The following is a 16,536-nucleotide window of genomic DNA, read 5'->3' as shown; positions in this document are numbered from 1 at the left end:
GTTATATTTCACAAAATGTACTTCAAGCAAATAGAGGAAAAAAAATATTGTGAAATTTTACAGGTTAAATGAACAGCTTAAAAAAATCACGTCAGATGCAACTGCACAACATTTGAGAGACTATGGTTTAATTTTAATTCCTTTCTCTACCTATCTTTTTGAAATCAAGAAGTGTATTAAAGAGTAGAGGTCAAGTTCACATCCTAAAACTACTCTGCAACTTCACTGAAAAGCTTCCACATATCTCTTAAAAAAACAGAACAGAATAAAACAAAACAAAACTAAAAAAAAAAAACGAAACACCAAGGATTTAAGGAACAGAATAGTAGAGGGAGATGTCTATTCCCTATTTTTGCACAAGATGGAAAAATGCAATAGTTACTCTCCCCCTAAACTTGTGGTCAATAAATGACGCATAGAATAGAGCAAGGCTTAGTCAGAATATTTTTCTACAATGCAGATTTCCTTCAGAGAGTTTAGGCTTCATTTCTGTAGCATAAAAGACACGTCACATTTCTAAGAGGAAACGTTTGCAGTCATGAGGATGCCCTTGTCTTACTGTCCTTTACATCCCCGCTGGTTGATGACAGTTTCCATACCTTACCACCATGTGTGTGCACACAATGAACTCTGGCTTGGAGTTCCACTGGTGGTACGTGATATAGTAATGGGTCTGGAGCCAGATCCACTGCTGTCCTTTGGTCAGAAACCGATAGCAACACGACTTCCCCTTGCCAAACTGCATCACTGTCAGGACAGAGTACACACAGCTGGTCACACGGTTATCAGCGTGAGAAGGACATGAAATATGAACAGTGTTACAAAGGTGTCCACGGCCCCACTGGTTCCCAAGGGAGATCAGAGCCCGAGTACCTTTTGAGTGTGTGGGCCTGTGAATCTTAGGATAGAGACGATCATAACGATCCGTAGGTGCCTTCTTCTGACAACTTGAACAGTACATTCTTTAACAGTACAATTAACTTTAACGCTAGACACAATTGCATTAATGTCTGCTACAACTTAAACATAAATCTTTCCCTGGTTTATGTGCTGCTCACATACTGCTTAATGAGGCATCTGGGATTAATTTCTAAGAGTGATCATCTGAAGATCTATAGCAGAAAAGTACAGGATAAAAATACTTGAAAAGATGAGTATTCCGTATGGATGGATTTTAGTGACTGCAGAATGAAGTGAGTATACGAGATAACATTGTGCAAACACAGAAATCATTTGAAACTGAAAGAAAATTCCCAGACTGACAAGAATTTGAAGTACAGTAAACTGTGGTATATTATAAGTTTCAAAGACTCAAGGACAAAACTAATGTCTGCTTTTTGTTCCAGTGATTTCAAGGGGATCCCAAAGATGCACATATTTAGCCTTTCTGTATTTTAATGTCAACATATAAAAAACTAATTTTGGCCAGATATTTTCAGGCCACCCAGAGGCAGTAAGACTGAGATGTTCCAGTCAAGTCTATAAGTAAATATTTAAAAAGGATTGCCTCATTTTCTTTACTTAGTGAGAGAGCTTTCCAATTAAATCTTAATAGTCTATCTTTAAATAATCACAGGTAATGTCAATGCCAAATACTTGGTGAGCAACATTACAGTAAATAATCTGCAAGAATTTTACAAAATGCAATCTCCTCAGAAATTGCTTGATCTATTCCTGCATATTCTTCACTAATAGAGCAGGGGTCAAATCTGGCATATTTTATCAATTCAGTGAGTCTCACTGACTACTTCTGGGAATAGGGGAGGTGAAAGTGCTCGTTTCAGAGCTGGAGGAATATGGGCCAGATGCTGATCAGCTGCGATGCACCCGATCTGCTATAAATACACTAAGGCATATGGCTGTGAGGCAAAGGCTGGTACCTCACCTTCTGAGTTTTACACCTATTTTAACTGAAACTACATTTTACTGAAAAGAGGTATCCTGGTTAATTAATGGAAATGTGGGTTCTGCAATACTTACGGTGTTCATGGCACCTTGCGAGCAGCTCTAGGTCATCTATATGGTAATAGTCATAGCCAGAAGTACCCAGCACTTCAAAAGGCAAGTATCCTATAATCGGCGGTGCTCTGCATTTAGGCACAAGATAAGTGAATTCATACAACCAGGAAACGAACAGTGTCTCTGCATGTTGACACGGATATGCTAAAAGCCCAGATCTACTCTCACTCATAGGCATATAGTCCTAGCTGCCAGGGGACGGGACCCTGACTTTGCCCTGTTGTGCCTGGAATACCCGGCTGGGGTTTGCCTTGCATCTGGGACCAGTACCAGCACAACAGTGCCTGTGGGCACCTTCCTCCCAGCACAAAACCTGTGATAAACCCTTCTTTTCAAGGAAAAGATGCTGGTGGAAAGCAGCTCTGTTTCTATGGGGCCTTCACGTGAAAACCTGCGGCAAAGGAGTTGTAACTCAGTGGGAACTGCACACGCAGTCATGGGCTGGAGTTTGAAAGAACGATTTCCACAGCTGTATAATAAGGAGTTGTTTTTGCTCTGGGACAGGTTTCAGTCCATTGATATTTTTAAAACAAACAAGAACGAGGTAATCACAAATTCTGCCTGAGAAGCAGTATAGCTTTCTTTTAGAAGACGGATAAAAATAAATGCAAGGTAGAATAGTAAACATCAGCTTTTGTAGGAACTTTAGTGGTAGTCCTCCTGTGACTTAGATGTGAAACATAACACCATTTGAGAGAATTGCACTTATGAAAATAGCAGTAAACAAGCACAAAACACAATCAAGAGTGCTTTTCTTGTCACCAACCTGTGATCCAGGAATAAAAATTTCCATTCCAGACTGTGTCTTGACGTGAATTCCTCTAAAGGTTCTTCCACGATGCACATCTCCTGTGTGGTGAAGAAAACTGACTTACTGAGAGGTGCAGTTTCACCTTTCTACTTCATCTAGCTTTTGTTAGCAATAAATACACAGTACATAAGGAGATAAAACAGAGGATTCATACATTTCCTGCTAATTACAAAGAGCAATCTATTGCATCTCTTCCTGTGTCATTGGTCCCTTTCCCCTCATCAGGGTCACATCTGACCCCAATTCCTCCCACCCTGTCCAGCATACCCAATGCCTTTGCCTCTCCCCTCAAGCTCCCTCTGCCTATTGCCTCTGATCTGTCCCCCATTTCTGAGGAGGAAACAAGGCCTGGGTTCTTCATAAATTCAAGTGTGAAAGTAGGGGGTGAGACAGTGAGTGAAGGTGCCCTGCAATCCCTCTGTGGTCAGACAGGCATCTTCAAGGCTCAACTCCTGCTCCTCTAGCTGCCTAGAGTGAGCCTGCAGACCCCTGGCCTGGGACTTGCCAGCATCAGTGCTCAGGATTTGGAGGTGTCCATGGTTCCCATTTCCCTGTGTTTCTCATGTGCTGGCTGCACAGTGGCAAAAGGCTTCACGCATACCTTAAATTCCTCTTTTTCCTTCTCCATTTTACACCTAAATCCATGCTGATGCCAAGAATATACTCTACAAGTCAGTGGTTGCTCAGGTGCAACGTGCAAACATTGCTACGTGAAACCAAAATGCTGATTCTGCCATGCTTAGCCAGTCAGATACATATTTCTGCCTTCACTTGAGAGGACAAAGCCGAGACCAGGCATTACGTGACTCATCCAGGTGAACTGGAGAGATCTGTGTTTAGGATTTCCTGGCAGTTAAAACCTTCCACCGGTGGTTCAGCAGCTGCTGTCTCCCTCGCAGTGGCTCGCTTGTTGTCATGTTTGCTTTGAGATGCTAGTTACCCCACGTGGGGGAATTTGCTTCCCGTGTTCCCAGATAACTCTGACTCCAACCTCTGCTTCTAGCGTGACTACTATGGTTAAGATTAATGGGAGGTGTCCTCACGTACCGCAGAAGGGACCCTGTGTTCCTGTTGGGGCTGTGAATCAGTCAGGAGTGCCCCACGAGGGCCCCGTGCAGTAACGGAGCCAGGCCAAAGGGCAGTGATTTCATCCAGTCTGTGTCTCAGCTGTGCTTTTTAATCTCTTAACCCCTGGGGATGGGACACCTGATGCAGTAGCTCACATTTGTTAATTAGGGAACCACAGTGTCAGGCACAAGGTTACATCGTCTATCCTTTTTTTTTTTTTTTTCCAGAAGCAACTATTTTACTACCCAGGTTTGGGAGGAAGAAAACTAGGAGCAGTCACCTGAAGACACCAAGGGGCACAAATGAAAGCATGGGTAGCCGTCTGTATGCTGTCCCATCACAGGAGCAGAAGATGCACAAGCTATCTGCAAAGTGACATCGCTGTTCCTTGTGCAACCAGGGTTCGGGTTTCCAGTGCAAGGGGGGCAGGAGTGACACCACTTCTGCAGATCCCGACTCACCCTGCTAATCCTCTTCACTGGGTTTCTGTGCATGAAATGTGATATCTGTAATCCATTCAGTTAGCTAAATTAAGATTTTTGAGCGTCACCCAGTCTGAAAGTGTTTCGAGAACTTCTGGAGTGAGTGGGACCCGGGACATGCTCTTACCTTTAAAAACTGAGGCGTTGCCAAACGAACGGTAGCGACGAAGCAGATCTGCTTTCCTGGTGATGTTCGGTAAGCCCTCGGGACAGCATCATCGAAGCCATTGCAGGTGGAGTTAGGCACTAGGCAGGGAAAAAGCGGGACCCGGAGTCATGCCTTGTATGAGATTTGCTCTCCCTGCATGCTTTGCACACTTGAAACGTACTAATACTAATTTTATTCACATAAAGTGCTCTAGAAGCTTTTAAAGCTGATATGCATATATTTAAATCCAAGTCAGTCATGTTAGGCAGAAAGGCATCGGAGCTTAACTCCACGTACAAATCTTAGAGGTTAATCCTGATAAAAATAAGGCCAAACCTTATTACAGAGCATAAACCAGCTTTCTGGAAAGAAACCCCACGCATCCAATTGCTCTTTTTCACCGCTCACAATACAAATATATGCTGCAGCATGCCTAGCGTGTTCCTTCCGTGAGGCAGTGAAAAAAAGATTGGCGAGGGAAGAGGCTGGAGGCAGTTCTTCAAGCCATCAGTGGCAAAACACTGAGGACCAAAGCCAGCAAGGCTTCATCGAGCTAGCAGAGCCTGTCTGTGATTTGTAGCTGCCAAAACGTGTGCTCCTGGTCTACGTTTAGTAACTGTCCCCAGTGAGCTTGATTTCTGCTTGTGCTGAAGAAGAGCAAAGAGCATCCGGTGTATGGCACTAGCTGCCATCTCTCATGGGTCTGCACATGGCCTGCTGTCTCCTGAAACACTAGCCAGAAGGAAAGACTGGGTGCAGTGTGGCTGCAGTTTTTATGTATGGTTTTCATCTGTCTTTTGTAATCGCTTGGCTCTTGTGTCGCTTTGAGGGCCTGCTAGTACGTCCTGCCATAAAGATGTGTTGCCAAAAGAATGCGTTGCCTTAAGCTTGTCCATAATCCCACGTTAAAATGACATAATGCAAATTATTCATCCAAATCTGAGCTGTTTAGAGATGATAATCCCACTCGCACAGGACTGAAAGAAAACTGTGTTAAACTGCAGTAGGAACTGGACTTGCCCAGCTGACTGTCTCCTTTGGAGGCAGAGAGGGTCCCATCCAGTAGCCAGATGTCACTAGCAGTGGTTAATCTAATGCTAATGGTGATTAATGCTACCACGGAACTATCTTTCCTCAACATTAGACCCCTATAATCAATTTTATGAAGTTTTTTACAGTTTGTTTCTTCTGCATAGGGCAAAGCAAGGATAAGCATGTCAGTTCCTGTGAAAATGAAGAGTTTTGTATCTGTCTGGGGAGGAGTTCACTAGCAAATTTTATTCTGGGGTGCTTCTGCATTGGGCTTTAGTTCACTGGCATAAATTGTAGAGATCGAAGAAGTTTCGATTTACCTATCCCATGTGCTTTTGGTACCCAGAAACCTATTAAAAACCTTAGCGTAACAATACCTAGCTGATATCAAGGATAAGAATGAGACAGAAAAATGAGTGCTCTGAGGAGAATTCACAACTGTGATTAAGTGGCTTAGACCACTGTGTGCACAATACTTTGCGCCAAGAAGGGGCAGAAAGATTTCTCATCTGAGAAGGCAGCACAGGCATGAGCATCCACAGAGATTATAGCCCTCTCTTGCAGTTGAGTCTTGAGGGCATGGCTGACTGGATATTAAGGTAAAAAATATGGGCAAAATTCGACTCCTTTCACCAGCAAAGCTTACTCGCTCTGGGGACTTCCTAGGAATATGTATTCCAGTTCTGATCCTGGGGTTATGTGCACATAAGAGGGCTTCTATGGGATTATTAATACAAGAGGTGGAAAAAAGAAGAAAGAGTTAGAAGCTGCAGGAAATGGGAGAAATCTGAGTAAAGAGTTATTGTTTTTGCTCTGATATGATTACTTCCTGCAAGTCTGTTAATTTCTGTAGTCAGACCAGTTTAAAAAGTAATGGTACGGCTATAAACCCACATTAAGGACATCTGCTGCAGAGAGCACTGAGGTCGCCTCTCGGACTCCTCTTCTCCAGGCTGGACAGCCCAGGTGTCCTCAGCCTCTCCTCACAGGACGCGCCTTGTAGATCTTTTACCTGCTTTGCTGCCCTCCACTTTCAAGTACCTTAGCATCCTTCTATATTGTGGAGCCCAGTACGGCACACAATGCTAGATATAGTGGGAGAATCACCTCTTTTGACCAGCTGGCTGTGCTGTGTTTAATGCACTCCATAACATGAGAAATAGAAATAAGATAAGCACATTCAGCCTCCAAAGTACAGGTATGAGAAATTAACCTACTTAATGAACCCATGGGCTTGCAAATGACACTAGTTCCAGAAGAAATGCTGAATGGAGAGTGAATTGCACCAAAGAGCGCAGATGGCTTTTTTGACGTAAGCTGTTTGATGTAAATGGACATGACTCTGAGACAGTGTATTCCCAGAAGAGAGCCAAATACAGCCCTGAATGTGGCGTTTAGAAAATAGGATTATATTTCCAAGAGGTAAATGCAATACTAAAAGGGTAATAATTGTCATATAGTATAGCAGTGTAGCATATTTGGGATTTCGTCTCTGAGAATGTCAAACTCTGAGGCAGTGAGAGAGAGAATAAGCCTGAGGAGATGAGATAGAGCTGGCCTGGCTGAAAGTCATCGAGTCTTCTAACTGATCCTGTGCCATCTCCATGTTTGATTGCCTTTGACAAAGTCCAAAGGATTAAAAGCATCCATAATGCAGGCAGGTAACCACCACCTTGAAATGTACATCTCGATCTGAAAATAACAACTGCAATGAGTGAAAGAAACAAAAACGTGATTTGTTTCTGAATTACTTTTGCTGCCTGACTTATTTGTTGATATCTGTTCTTTCCACAGGTCTATCTTCACCGCCTGTTTTGCTCTTTTCTTGCAGTTGGTCAGCAAATTCCAACTTTTTTGTTGATACCTTTAAAGTGCAGTTAAAAAAAGAGATCAGTACATGAATTAAATATATATATATTGGTGTAATCTTTTAAACATGCCTTCTGAAAAATCATACTATATGATTCTTGAAGTCCCTTTGAAAGAAAAAATACACACAACATCTTTAAGTTAAAAGATCAGTAGTGAATTTTCTGAGACCACAACAGAAAACCAGTCGAATGCAAAATATAGGGTGAAGTCTAAGGCTATGATGATATTTACCTTTGTAAGTCAAATATAGGTCTTGGAGTGCTTTTGTCAGAAGGTGTCTGATGAAAATGTTGAGCTGGCTATAAGCAGTGGGGTCAGGCGAAGGAGGCCATGTGTGTTTCACAATTAAATGATCTAGATAACACATCCTGAGTAGGGAACTATAAGCTTGTCTGAGAAAGCTAAAGACACAGTCAAAGGTGAAACAGTTGTCTCATATATATCAGTTAGCTGATCATGCTCCTCAGCAGGAGTTTTAATAGTGTTCGTGGTTACCTATCAGATCTGCTGCTCCTAGAGCATGATTCTTTTGCAGAGGAGGTATTAAATTACCTGCTAAAATGTAACAAGATAGAGGAAACTGATTTGCCTATACAGGGGGTTTGAAAATAACAGGCTCAGGTATATTAAGGACAAGATGTTAAAAATAAGTAATATATAAAGAACCAAGCTCTTAGACACCATATGCAAAAAGACTTTTGTCCTTAGGGATACAAATCATGCCACATGAAATGAATGAAAACATGTTTAAAAAAAAAAAAACACAAAAAAACAGATGACAGTATTCAGTTAATTATAGTACAGCCGTCAGTTACTTGGTCATCTTATTTTAACTTAGGATGTTTAAAACATAGTCTTCCTGTAGCAGCAACCTCTCATTTATGTGATTTGAGAGAAGAAATCCCTCCTTCCTATTTTGCCAGTAAATGTTAATGTTTAAAGAACTAGCTTTAGTGACTGACAAACTAACTGAATGGCCATTTCAAAAAACGCAAGCCAAACAGACCAGAATAAAACCAAGAGTGTTTCATATAAATAAACTCAGACCCCAGATAAACAGGACATTCAGCGGTTAATATATGTAATGAAGAACTCTAAAGTGCTAACGGCAAGCAAGACTGCACTCAATAGCTGTGGATGAGTAACACTGATGGTGTCCGTACATCACTTGCCGACTTGGATCTGCTCTCCCCTCTTTCCTCCTCCTGCCATCCTACATGGATACGAACCCCATGCAGACCCTTTAGGACAGGAGTGGTGTCTTTTGGCTTGGTGCTGTGGTGGCCCATAGAGAGCCCGGCATAAGCGGTGTAGGTTGCTAGCAGCAGATTCTGCTATATTGATAATAGTAAATAATACATGGCTGTCAGTTCTGATCAAAACACTCATTTCAGACTGAGATATTCTTGTTATCAGATGTTTCTGCATATGCTTGTGGAGACTCGAGATCAATGGATCTTCTGCATAAATCTGTTTATTTCCTTTAAAAGAGAATTCAGACTAAGTTAATTGTTCTGGGAGTGAATATTTTTTTTCTCCTCAGTGTAATAATTTCCTTGATGGTTATTCTTATCTTAAGAGACACATCAGCTAACAGTAGACTTATCTGCTATTATTAGCATCCAGTAACTAGATACTTCCCAAGTTTCCATATAATTGGGAATAAAGACACACAGTTTTAAATTCCACTATAATATTTAATTATATTTATATTACTTGATCGCGAACTCCTTTCACATAACAGTTATCTCCTCCCTTAAGAGGAAAACCTCAGGCATTTTGGATAAAAGGACAAATCTGCCCCTTTAAAGATGCTGCTGTTCCTTTTTTCTTTTGGTGAACACTTTGAAAGGCAGGGCTGAGTTCCTCTCAGGAGTGTTTAAACAAGTATGTCACCTCAGGAATATGATACCAAAGCCTATATTTGGTTATATAATGTGAGAGATCTTTTTCTGTTTACAAGTGTGCAAACAATTTTTACAGGAAGGATAAATCCAGCCCACCTTATCTTTTCTTATCAGAGTGAGCTATTAAGCAGCTTTGTAAAATAATTTATTCTCACTTAATATGGCATTTCATACTGGGAGATAAACACTTCCTTCAAGTTTTTGGAGGATTACATTTATTGTGTTCCTCCCGCCTCAGCCCTCAGCTGAAACTGGCTGGGAACCACTATGTTATTTGTTGGTAATGCTGACATGAGTCTGCCCCACATCCCATACTACTGGTCAACAGGTGCAGCGGTGGCACTTGGTTCCCTCAGGTATTTCAACATATTCGGCTCCCTTGTTAAATTCGGGACTACAGAAAAGGCTTCAATTAATTGAATGGAGATGGTACTGGAATGGACACGGTCCTGAGCAACCAGCTGAAGGTGGCCCTGTTTGAGCAAGGGGTTGGAAAGATGACCTCCAGAAGGTCCCTTCCAACATCAACGATTCTGTAATTCTGTTATTAAGGCACTTATATCCTGAAATATATAAAAATATCGAAAGGTGTTCCTATTTGAAACAAACAAATAATAATAATAATAATAATAATAATAATAATAATAATAAAAGATCTTTTGCTTTGTGAGCAAGTAGGCATTTCTCATCAAAACAGGGGTGGAACTCTACCCTCCTCTTCTGAGTGGCCTGTAGACCATCTCTCTTCCTCTCCAGGGACTACCGAGTCTTCTTGTCAGGTTACAGTCCTGCTTTTCTCATTGAAGCTTAATTAATGATGATTATATAATCCTCCCAAATGGAAAATCAAATCTCTTGTATTTGATTTAGCACAGCCAGTGACTCATGCAGTTGCTCCGCACAGCTTGCACTGCTGCTTCGCTGGTCGGCCCCTCTTGCCTGGGCACAGCTAATACGAGGGGGGTTCACTCGTGTGCAGGCAGCTCGTGCCACATCCCTGGTGGAGATACAGCTGCAGAAACGTCTTTGCAGCAGGGGCCACAGAGCACTGCACCATCCTCAGGACCAGCCCAGGCACGGATGCTGCTGCTAACCCTGGCTCGGGGCCGGTGCAGCTCCTCTCGCCTCCAGCTATAGCTGAGCCCAGAGGCTCTAGGGACAGTGATCTTCTGAAAGACTGAACACATGCCGTGAGCAATGTGAACTTTTCTGGCAATTTCTGGGGGTTGCACATGCACCTCCCTGCACCTTCTGAGATGGGGAAAAGCTGCCAGCGACTGCTCCTCTGGGGGAGCAGCACAGGCTCGGTGTAGGCCATGTGAGAACCCTGACAGCAATCCTGGTGACAAGTCACCATTGTAGATATCAGGTATTTGTTCTGCTTTAGCTAAATAAATAAATAAATAAATAAATTCTCATTGGCTTCTCAGTGTTATAGCAAAATGGCCTTTAAAGCTGAAGGGGGAATTAGCCCCACAGCTCCCGCTGAAGTTAGGGAGAGCGGCTAAGCCCCTAAGACTTCCTAAGTCTCAGTCTTTCAAATTAATCCATTCAAACCCATCCCTATATGATGCTCTCAGCCATAAGTCACAATGCGATTAACAGAGGAGGAACAAGGGAGGAGGGAGGGGACAAGGGCACCGGGACCCCAGCACACATCACTCTCTTCCCCTAAGCACTGCTTCTATATCAGCAGCGAACAAGAATAAAATGAGCCTGAGAAGAAGAGAACTCAGGGGAGGTTGTGTAAAAGGTTACGTGGAAGGAGAATGAAGCTAGTGGCATTTCTGTTAAAAGAGGCCGAAAATGGACCTACCGGTACTCCAAAATGTTTGATGAAGGTTGAGAAGGAAAAGTTCAGGCTGCCATTAGGACTGTCGCTGCCACGACACTTGGTTAATGGGAATGGGATAGGTCAGTGTTCTGGGGAGGCACAGCCTAATGTGGGGGACCCTGTGCTGGTGTACCAAGTGCACACAGGGAAAGTTGGCTTAGGAAACACACAGCAAATCGTGAAAAACAAAGGTAGAATTTGGCATCGGGTGGCTAAAAAGGAACGGCAGAGATTTGTATTTGGAGAGGAACATCCTGTATTCGTCTCCCATGCGTAAAAACATGCTCACACTTCCACTGCTGTGAAAAGCTACAGGGAAAAGCATTCCTGAATACATCCATAATGAACATCTCCTGCTAATTAAGCTTAATTTGCAATTTCTGTCTTTCTCCCTCCACAGTGTGATCTGCTAACTCTTTTCTTACCTTGGGCTTAGCCTCTTTCCTCCACAAACACCTCCAAAAAGCAGAAGCAGAGGCCAACACATAGGAAGAGCACTGTCCTGAGTGATGCATCTCTTCCCTGCCTCCCTTCCCACTGCTGCCTTTCTCACCCACCTGGCTCAGAAGTGTTGGCTTCACATCCAGCAGGGGGCTGGCTGGGGAACAGGTATTTATGTCATGTAAATGTAATGTAAAAAGAGAGCAATGGATGCACAAAGGTACGACCAAAGGGTCTGGCTGCAGCAAGTCGGGAAGAAATTGAAAGAGATCACATAAAATGGAAGATTTAGAGGAAAGTGGCACACGGAAGAAAAAGCAAAAAATTGAAGCAGAAAGCACATGTCTTATTTGAAAGCTATAAGCTGGGGTCCTTGGAAAATGATTTGGTGTCTTCTGAAATCAATATGTTTCCACTTAGTTTGTATGCATTAAACTAGGGGAGATATCAGGAGCAACAGAGTGAAAATGTAAGTTTTATCATTCTTCTGAGAAATAGCCACTGATCCAAATGCTGGGATGTGAAATCCTAACAGGGAAGAGGGCAATTTTAAGGTCACGCAAAAATAAAAGGCTGAAAATCCTTGAAGAAAATGGATCAGAAATTCCCCTGGTAGAAATTTATCCTTATGAGTCAGCACCTGAAATCCGGTTTCTGCTCTAGAAAACAGAACAGCTTGGTGTGTGCGTCTGCCACACGGCCGCATTTCACTTCATTCAAACTAGAAAGCATACAGGCGGTTGCATTTTTATACAAATAAAGCCTCAAACCGTATGGCACCAAGCGAGAAATACATGCCTCCATACTGCATGTAGGTTTCTATTCTAGTCGCGTGGATCAAGACCAGAAAGTTAAATGGGGACAGGGACATTTCTTCACAGTGTGGTGTGCGGTTTCTGGAAAGCACGGTGGGGAATTTTTGCTGAGGATGACCTATTTGGAGCAATACCAGCAACTTTTGAAATGCCACTCCGGAGTTCAATCAGGCAAGTAACTAAAGCAAACTTGGGCAGGCAGGAGAAGGGAAAGCAATAAAAGAATATTTCATTTCTGACACTAATAGCCATGGAGCAATCTGTTTGTTAGGGAACACACGAGGTAAAAATCTGCTTCTTGTCCCTTGAAAGATGCTTTCCTAAGAACGACTGTGCTGCATTAAGGGCTGTGCTGAGTGTATTTCTTTCCTTTTGTTGTGGGTATTGGGCACTGTGGTGCTGGAGAGGAATGTGAAATGGCTGCGTGGGTCTGCGTGGGGCCGTGGTGGCTCGGTAGATTATCAGCACTGGCACAGGCTGGAATTCATAAACAAGTAGATAGGGTGCCACTATTCCTGTTTAGCTAATAGGTACCATCTTAGCACACAGCATTAGTGAGCAAAAACCGAGCCTCCTGGTGGTGTTTGCAAACTTACCCAGTATCTGGGGCATCTGCTGGCAAGCGAAGGGCATGGACAATAGGAGCTAACACAATTTCAGCCTTCACCGCTACTCGTCCAGCTTTTGCAAATCAACTGTTAGATCCACGGGAAGTGAAATTTACCCCATAATGTTAGAAATAGCCCTTCCAGTTACAAGCCTGTCTCGTTCAGTGGAACAACACTTACAGTTTATTTTACATAGCTAAAGTAACATTTATATAACGATTAAAGCTTACCATTGCTGTAAGACCGAAAATTTCCTACAAATTTTATGTATTCATATGTTGGAAATTCCTTTGGGTTCAAACTTCCTCTCAGAAGATGACAATAAAACTCCAGTTCATTGTCAGCTGGATTGTTAAAAGAAGAAGAAGAAATATACTATTTAAGCTAAACACAATGAACAGCGCCTTCTAACCCCAATCATTCCAAGCAACTGGAAGCAGAGTCAGAGCCCTATGCACCAAGGTACATTAAATGGCAGGGTCAGCACCTCTGCAAGAGTGCCTGGCACGGATCTGGGTTGTGCAGGGCTATGCACAGGTCTGCACACAGCTAATTCACATGGGTTTGTTCTCTTATACTGTCTTCATCATAGGAGTTACGCTGACATAAAATCGGTGTATTGAAGCAGAGCACTGGATCCTTCAGTTACAGCTTTTTTTTTTTTCTTCTCTGTTTGGGCTTTTCATGACTCACAGCTGTTCTACATCTCATGTTGGAAAACTATGCCTAATTACCTCAAAATATCTATTAAATTAACTTTGGCATATTAGCTATCAGCTGCAGGTTTTATATATACAGTAGATTAAGCAGCTGTACATCTTATATTTGTGTGTTCTCTGGTTTCCTACATCTTACCTCCCAGACTGAATAAGGATGAGGCAAATAAAAAGATTTGTAAGAAAAATAAAATTCAAATTGAAAAAGAATTACAACGATTTTACAGCTACTTTTCAACTGTAGTGCAAAACAAAGGTATGCAACATTAGCATATCTCTGAACAGCATCTTACTTTAATGGGCTGAAATATCAATTAAGATGTGATTTGTCTCAGGCAAACTCTCAGTTACCATTGGATAACCTATTTTCCTTTGCTGTCTCAAAAGATACAATATTTAATAATTAACATAACTGCAAGTAGACTTAGCCTAGTAAAATAAATGCAATGGGTTTCATTTAAAAATAGTACCAAAGGGTCATTCTAGGTGGTGAGATCTTTTTGAAATGCTACAAACATAAGTTTTATACTGCATGTCACATAAAAAACAAAACAAAACAAAAACTCCTTTTTGTATCCTGCCCATACTTTTTGATTTACTGGAAAGATAAAATAAAACTTACTTTTTAGGTAATCCGATGAGGCAGAATCTGTCATAAGCATACAGGAAGATAACATCTTATAAATTTCTGAATGTTCTTGCTCCGGGAGGAAATTTAACAAATTTTGATCCAAGACATCACACTGCAAAGAAAAAGAGACCTTGAGGAAAAAACAGAAATGTCACGACAGAGAGCGCAGCAGCATTCACATCGACTCCTTCCTCCCTTGGCTGATACCAGCAGACTGCATGTGGATGCAGTGGCACACAGCAGAGCAGATACACAGCCTGTGGTGGCCAACAGGGGTTGGTGAAATTAGGTCCACTGATTAGGGCCACCTGACAAAGCCTAGAACAAGGGAACTGTTGTGTCTACCCCGTGGCCACTTCTCCCTGGCCTGGTTCCCTGCTTAATTCTCAGCATTGTGCTCCTGTAAAGTTTCTCAGACCATCAGGTGCATGGGGTATGTCCATACAATTCAATGTCAGGACCTGGAAGTGAACTGGGAAATGAGTTCCCAGCTCTCCATCCTGTCTGCCAGTTGGTAGCACAATGCCCTCGGAGATGCAGGATGCCCTTGGATACAGGATGCCCTCGGCTGCAGCCTGGGGCAGCAGCCCTTTCTCTCCCCTTTCTGCATCCTAGGAGGCAGGGCAGCCAGGTGGGAGCAAGGAGAAGGTGATGTCCTGCTCCAGACATCGTTTTGCAGCAGTGGCGTTCCCCGGGTATGGGGAGTTCGTGGTGCCATCAGCACAAGGCCTCTGGCCAGCTGTGGGCTGAATGCCCAGGTGCCTCCCACCTCGCAGCCACCTGGTGGGAACCTGAAATGCTTCCAACATCTATGAGGGAGCTATGCTGCTGGTACTGAGATTTGGGAACAGAAAGAGGAGAATGATTTGTGCAAAAGGCCATGACCCGCCCATGATGGAGAAGACAAGTCTGTCACTGGGTTGCCAAGAAAAAAGTCTCCCTGTATTCAGCGTAGTGACAAACCTAATGCTAGAAAAGCATATCTGAAAGGAAGTTTTCAGATAAAGTAACCCTCTAATGGCATTAACTCGCATTCATCTCACTGGAGACTACCTCGGGCTGAGCTGGCATACTGACATAGCTTCATGTGTCATCAGAGCAGCTGCTTTCAGACTGTATGTTCATGCTGAAAATGTGTTAGCTCTGTATGAGACTGGCAAGTTATTAATCATCATCACTTATTTATGTATTTACTTAAGATTACACTTCGGTTTCCCTCTGCTTTCCACTCAAGCCTGCTGTTCTGTGTGGATTTCCTATTTAGATTTGGAAGATGTGGAGAGTATGCTTTGAAAATCAGAGTGTGACAGTTTGTACCCTGACCTTGATGCAATAATATATTACTTTATTCAACTGTGAGGATTTATTACATATGCTCATTACTTGAATATCCCCTTCGTGAAGAATACTTGAAAATAATTTTCATTACTTTTGTATATAACTTAATATGCATCCAGTTGATGCTGTGTGTGATTCAGTTTTACATATATGTATCAACATATTCATACAAAATATATTACATTGTCCATGTAATTGTGGACATATGAAGAAAGAGCACCTGAAGGGAAACTGCTGTGCTGAGTGCAGTTCAAGGCTTATGGAACAGTATCGGAAAAGTAATTTTTCCTTCCCAATCCTTTTCTACCTGTAAATGGGAGATAATGGTGCTTATCCACCAGCTTCACACAAGTGTCATGAGGGTTAATTAATCTCCCATCCACTCAACAGTAGCTGCAGGAGGACTGGAAGGAGCTGCTCACAGCTGTATGCAGGGCCTCCTCTGCACCCAATGTGAGCTGTCACCACTCCTCACATTCACCATCACTTTGGCAGTCACCTGAGGTTGTACTTTCAAGGTGCCCACTGCCAGGACAGGGGGCAATGGACACAAACAGGCCCCCAGGAGGCTCCCCCTGAGCACCAGGAGCACTTCTGTGCTGTGCGGGTGAGGAGCCCTGGCACAGGCTGCCCAGAGAGGCTGTGGGGTCTCCTCCTTGGAGGCCTTCCAAAGCCGCCTGGAGATGGGCCTGGGCAGCCTGCGCTGGGTGGCCCTGCTGGGGCAGGGCTTGGGCCTGGTGGCCTCCAGAGGGCCCTGACAGCCTCAGCCACTATGTGGTTCAGTGATTCTACGCTGCTTTTTGTCTCCATATTG

At 43.0% G+C, this 16,536-nt stretch overlaps 1 protein-coding gene across 5 annotated transcripts in view; it reads right to left on the bottom strand.

Annotated features, from left to right (window-relative positions):
- NPAS2 (neuronal PAS domain protein 2) overlaps positions 1–16,536 on the bottom strand; it is a 101,183-nt gene that overhangs the window by 19,555 nt on the left and 65,092 nt on the right. For all 5 annotated transcript variants that reach the window (XM_080601568.1, XM_080601569.1, XM_080601570.1 and 2 more), the window contains 6 exons: positions 14,376–14,496; positions 13,268–13,381; positions 4,508–4,626; positions 2,786–2,868; positions 1,981–2,087; positions 600–747 (listed from right to left, as the gene is read on the bottom strand). In XM_080601568.1, the coding sequence (XP_080457694.1) occupies positions 600–747; positions 1,981–2,087; positions 2,786–2,868; positions 4,508–4,626; positions 13,268–13,381; positions 14,376–14,496 (692 nt within the window). The remainder of the gene's footprint in view (positions 1–599; positions 748–1,980; positions 2,088–2,785; positions 2,869–4,507; positions 4,627–13,267; positions 13,382–14,375; positions 14,497–16,536) is intronic.

This window comes from Anser brachyrhynchus (genome assembly GCF_964034855.1).
Source record: "Anser brachyrhynchus genome assembly, chromosome: 1".
In the NCBI taxonomy this organism is placed as follows: domain Eukaryota; kingdom Metazoa; phylum Chordata; class Aves; order Anseriformes; family Anatidae; genus Anser; species Anser brachyrhynchus.
Note: the sequence above shows the minus strand (reverse complement) of the source record. Positions and strands in the feature narration are given on the sequence as shown.